At 56.3% G+C, this 5,455-nt stretch overlaps 2 protein-coding genes across 2 annotated transcripts; one reads left to right on the top strand and one right to left on the bottom strand.

Moving 5' to 3' along the window:
* Positions 1–219: 219 nt before the first annotated feature.
* CCM_03010 (integral membrane protein, putative) lies at positions 220–708 on the bottom strand (the record flags this gene model as incomplete). The annotated part of the gene is made up of 1 exon (XM_006668162.1): positions 220–708. The coding sequence occupies one exon, from the start codon at positions 706–708 to the stop codon at positions 220–222; it is 489 nt and encodes a 162-aa protein (XP_006668225.1).
* A 2,441-nt stretch (positions 709–3,149) lies between these two features.
* Positions 3,150–4,771, top strand: CCM_03009 (uncharacterized protein; the record flags this gene model as incomplete). The annotated part of the gene is made up of 4 exons (XM_006668161.1): positions 3,150–3,243; positions 3,295–3,359; positions 3,415–4,248; positions 4,313–4,771. The coding sequence occupies 4 exons, from the start codon at positions 3,150–3,152 to the stop codon at positions 4,769–4,771; spliced, it is 1,452 nt and encodes a 483-aa protein (XP_006668224.1).
* Positions 4,772–5,455: the final 684 nt, after the last annotated feature.

Raw genomic sequence — 5,455 nt, 5'->3', positions numbered from 1 at the left:
TTTATGAACTAAACAGTTTCAACTTTGGCCAGCACAGTCTAATAGGTCCAATAGGCGACAGGCGACACTGACCAAACAGCTACAGTCAAGTAAAAGCGAAATGAAAATCAAACGTGGCATGTCAACTCCAACGTCAGATACAGCCACTTTATTACTAGCTATCCTCGTACTCATACCTCTCCTCAACCCAGACGGTTCCTCCCTTGTACACTCTCTCCATCATTGCAGCGTCTTTCCAACGGCGACAACAAACGCAAGCCACGCCGCCAAGTCGACGGTAAACGTCCTGACGGTATTGACACGCACCCAGTAGTCCAGGCGCTCGTTGACGTCGGTGTCGGCGTCGGCCTCGATAATCTGCCGCACCGGCGGCGCGACCAGCGGCACGAAGAGCAGGTGGCCCAGGGCAGCGGCCGCGCCGGCGGCGTACCACGGCCGCGCCTCGCGCACGCGGCGCGCTCCGGCGAGGTTGGCGAGGCCGCTCCAAAACGAAATGGTGATGAGCGAGACGACGAGTGGCAGGCCGAAGCGGAACATGCGGCGAAAGTAGGCGGGCAGCAGGTGCTTGGACGTGCCGCGGTTCTCGGGCCGGTTGAGGAGGGACAGGAAAAACGTCTGGTCCCAGCCGAAGAGCAGGGTGCAGGTGGAAGAGACGAGCGGCAGGGCGCGCAGCGCTACGATGGGATCGAAAAACATGCCCGAGGCCATTCTGTTTCCTTGTTTTCTTTTTCTCGCTGAGCAGAGATGGATGAAGAATCATGGATGGAACGACTTTGAACGAGGCTACGCTTTTGGGGGGGACATGGGCAGGCGCGGGTCAAAACACGGGTAGGGCTGGCTGGGGTTTCTCTTCCGGGCGACATGGTGAGCATTCGAGATGGAAATCAGCCCATATCTCATTGACGATTTCGGGCGACTTCTCTTTTCGGCGCAGGGCCGCAACGGGTGCAGATGCGGACTTGCCATCCGCGCCGACGGTCAAACGTGTCGACTATCACAGCAAGGCAAGGCCTTGGTGTTGGGACCGGACAAGTATCGATTGCGTTTGTAGTCTTTGTTTTTTAGTGATTTTTGTTTTCCTTGTAATTCGTACTGACTTTGGAGCTAAGAGGTGCTGAATACAGAGCGCAGTGTAGATGCAGCAAGAGCTCGGGCGGTGAAAGGCGCATGTTGCTAAGAGAATGGCGGATTAGAGAGTTGGTGGGAAAGACATCAGGGTCTGTGCAAGTCGATGAACTAAGCCAATAGCCACCAATGTATTTTCTCTTCTAAATTACACGTTGAAAACTTGGGACTATTGACTGGAAAAAGTAGAGTTATTTTTAGGGTATGTTCACTAAACGCCTGGCTTTTTTAAGGTTGTGGAAAGGTCGGTAGTTGATTCATCTACTTTCGAGAGAGGTAGTACCGTGCGCTAGCTGCTCGTATTGATTGTCTGCGCTCATGTCGCTCATATCTCGCCTGCCGTGACCAAGTGAAGGCCTCGTCAGCTCTTGGCGCAGTTCGGCTCGGAAGCGGACCCCGCAGGCTGGCATGGACGTCGCAAGAGATCGCTCCCCGTTTTTCTTCTTTCTTCCTCTTGTCGAAACGGAAAGGGGGTGGAGGGGGAAGGGAAGATCACGACAGGAACAGCAATGCCAAGAGAATGGCCGCGTGTAACCAGTTAGTTAGTGCCTTGTGACTGGCCGATCGAACGGGGTACATGATACATAACTACATGGTACATGCCTCTGGGCATTGGACGTCGCAGCAACACAAATCGGCGGCAGGGATGACTGGAGGAAACAAGCTTTTTCGGGGGGACGAGATACGAAGAAAAGGAGAGACAAAACGCGGCTGACCGGGGTATGGAACGAGCAACTCCGTGGTCTGGGGGGGCACAAGTGGGAATATGATAGTTATGTGCCTACCTACAGGTAGTATGTATGTACAGTATGTACTGGCAAATTTGCTTCATTCCTGCTACGCCGCCTTACGAGGCGCGTTGGTTCCCGGCACCCGAGGGAACCTGCCAGGGTCTGTGTGGCCCTGGTGCATTCAGGGTCTGTGTGGTGCATTCATGAGTACAATAATACTCTGTACATATATATAATCGATAAATTAGATTACTTGTACGGTGAAAGAGTGGAACGATGCCAGGCGACTTGCGTCAGCCCATGGCCACATGGGGGGCTTTTCTTGCGAATCAAACTAGCGATTTTTCTCGTCGTTCCAGCGCCGCTTGTTCTCAGTTGGCCGACCGAGCTGATGAACTAGTTATCGACTATCGCCATGGCTTCTGCCGCTTGGTGGGATGGGACGGGATGGGATGGGCTTGGTGACTCTGTCCTTTGATTGACTGCGTTGAATTGAGCTGTGCCAAGGCCTAGTTTTTTTTTTTCTTTGTCCATCTTTGTCCCACGCCCTATACCCTACTGTAGCAATAACTAAACAACAACCCCCCTTCTAATTAGTAGGCCAGCGTCGCGATAGGCCGATGGTGGTTTCGGGCTCGGCACAGCCTTGTAGTAGCCCCAGTGCCCCAGTCGCAGTTCCAGACCAGACCCAGCTTCGCTTCAACGACCAGTACAGGCTAGGTACCTACCTACCTAGCTAGGCACGGTGTAAGTGTGGTTTTTGTAATCCGTAATACCTGCGAAATAATAATCGGGGTCTAGTTAGTGAACGTTAACTAGCCTCCGCTCTGCAACGTGGGCGCGCCACAGGCTGTGTGTGCGTCCTTGCCCTGCAAAGTTGCTCCATACTCCCCGCTGACTGCGTATAGGTGCAGTCTCGTCCGCTCTCCTCACTCCAGAGTCCCCCCCCCCCGCCAGCTCCTTTGCACTCTTTGTACGCCCCGTGTGACTTTCTTCTCCTCAACGATCACTTGCTTCCTCTTGGAATCCGTCTCTAAAATTTGGATCTAGCCTTTTTTTCTTCTTCTTTTCTTCCAATTTCATTTGTCGGTCGCCCTATTCGTACCTGATCTTCACAGCCCATCCGCCACTGGCACTGGTGGTTTCCGCGGTTGCCTACCAAGTGAGCCACCCAGAGTCCAACAACGTGTTCTGGGACCAAACACTCCACGCCGTACAGCTGACGGCTTGACGGTTCTGGGCGTTTCTTTCATTTCTTTGCTTCGCATAAACCCGTTATTCATCAAACGCGAAATGCGGGCCTTTACCAAGGCAGCAGTTTTGCTGCTGGTGCAGTCTGTCGCTGCCGAGTCCATTCAGGCTCCCGTCCGCCGTGTCTCTGCAACTGGTACGTCTCTTTCCTCTCGGGATTTTTATTTATTTACCTAACAATCGGTAGAAACAATTCCTACCGCATACATCACGTTGAACGTGCCCGTACAGGGCGCCGAAACGCAAGTTGTCGTGAGTACCGAGCCAACCTTTGGTCCGCCTGACCAACCTAACATCTCCTCACCAGCCCTTCCGTCTTGATCTTGTCGAAGCCGGGGAGCCGTGTTCTCCAGCTCAAGTCAGCATCAACGGCCATCGTCTGGCGCAGAATGGAGACGGCTTCGGCCAGGGAGACCTGGCCCTCGACGACGGCCTCACCATCACCTCCAACTGGACCTTTGCCTGCCAGTCCCTCAAGCAGGCCCTCACCATCCATGTCCAGTCCATCAACGGCCGCCCAGCGGCCGGTCCCGCGTCCCTGACGGCCAACTTTTATCAGACCACCCCCGTCCAGATTACCAGCGTTGAAGACGTGGCCAGCGTTCGCTACTTGCACCTCCACACGACCGTCACCCAGTCCCTGGCCGACAGCGGCGAGGAGCACACGGGTCTGGCGGAAAGCGACAACTTCCAACAGCACCCCGTCTCCGTCATCAATGGTGACAGCGTCCAATATGAGTTGTCGCGGCTCAAGGAGCTCCGCAGCCAGGCCCGCGAGCTGGCCACGCTCATCCGCAACCAGGAGGCCGCCGTCATTGACCGGCTGGATCGCCAAATGCAGGACAAGCTCGCGCGCGAGCCCACACCCACGCCGCTCGCCGACTGCCGTGACGTGCGCTGCGCATTCAAGGCGCTCGCCTACCGCTTCCGCCACAGCCACGAGGAAGTGTGCGAGAGCGCAAGCGGTTGGCGCGCTGTGTTTGGTTGCGCCCCCAGGGAGCAGCAGTGGGACGACGAGGACGGCGGTCTGGAGTACACGGACGACATGGCATGGCTGGACAACGAGGAGAGCGTCTGGGAGGATGATGACGGCTTTTACGCCACCTACGAGGAGGACATGCTCGCGGCACGATACGAATCTGTACGTTGGCATACTTGCCAGTCCCACACGCAGAGAATCGCACTCGCTAACAGATATGATACAGACTCGCAGCCGCATGCTGTTGCTGGTAGCAGAAACCGCCGTCATTTTTGGCACGCTCGTCTTCCTCGTCACCTCTCTTCTCCGCCGCCTCACCACCGGCCGCCGTCTCCGCTTCCGTCGTCGCGCTCACAGCGAGCTCCCCCTGTACCAGGATGCGCGGTACTTTGACGAACCCAAGACGCTCCTCTCCTTTGGCTTCGTGTGCCACGACGTGGAAGCGGCCAGGCCGCGAAGGACTGCTTACCCGGTCGACGAAAAGGCCATACTGCGCGCGGCGGACGACAACGAGGCACGCAGGACCACCACGGTAGCCGAGGAGATTGCGGAGCTGCGCGCGGCGGCCTCGGTCGTGAGCGACTTGGTGGCCGTGGATGAGGCGGAGCGCAGGACCAGCGTCGACTACGACGATGAGGCGCCGCCTGCGTATGAGCGTGGTGAGGAAAGGGAGCATTCGCTGTAAATGAGGATATACCACTTGAATTTTTCTGCATATTTTTTGCACTTTTTGGCATTCTTTTCATATCATGTAGCATCAAAAACGTCATAATGCATGAATGTATCACCGTCTATATATCATCAAAATGTCATAATGCATGAATGTCTCATCTTATAAAGCCGAATTTTCGCCCATGTTTATGCAACTCGTTGCCTCAACCAAATATAAACGTCTGGTAATTCATTCGTATTCTCGCCACACCATCTTCCAGATCCCACCCTTTGACTTGGCAGACGTGTCGATACATGGCCTCGAGCGTACCGTCCATATCCGGCCCGGCCGCGGGCAAGTCGGTCTCGACGAGCACGCGGTCATCGGGCACCGCCCGAATCACGTCGTCCGTCTTGGCGCGGCTCGCCTCGGTCGACATGTTGACCGCCACCGAAAACGACACGTAGACCTGGGCCGGGATGTTGCGCCGCATCCATTGCTCCAGCGTGCCGGCGCTGCCCGAGAAGGAGTGCAGGCAAATGCGCGGCGGGTACGGCCTGCCGCCGCCGCCGCCGTCCTGCTTCTTCCGGAGCTCTAGCGCCTTGATCTTCTGCGGCAGCGACCCCCCCTCCTCCTCGTCGTCGCTGCTGCTGTTGGAGGAAAAGTCCTCAGCGCCGGGGGCGACAAGCCGCTGCTCGCGCCGCGACGGCAGCTCGC

This window comes from Cordyceps militaris, assembly GCF_000225605.1.
Source record: "Cordyceps militaris CM01 unplaced genomic scaffold CCM_S00002, whole genome shotgun sequence".
In the NCBI taxonomy this organism is placed as follows: Eukaryota; Fungi; Ascomycota; class Sordariomycetes; order Hypocreales; family Cordycipitaceae; genus Cordyceps; species Cordyceps militaris.
Note: the sequence above shows the minus strand (reverse complement) of the source record. Positions and strands in the feature narration are given on the sequence as shown.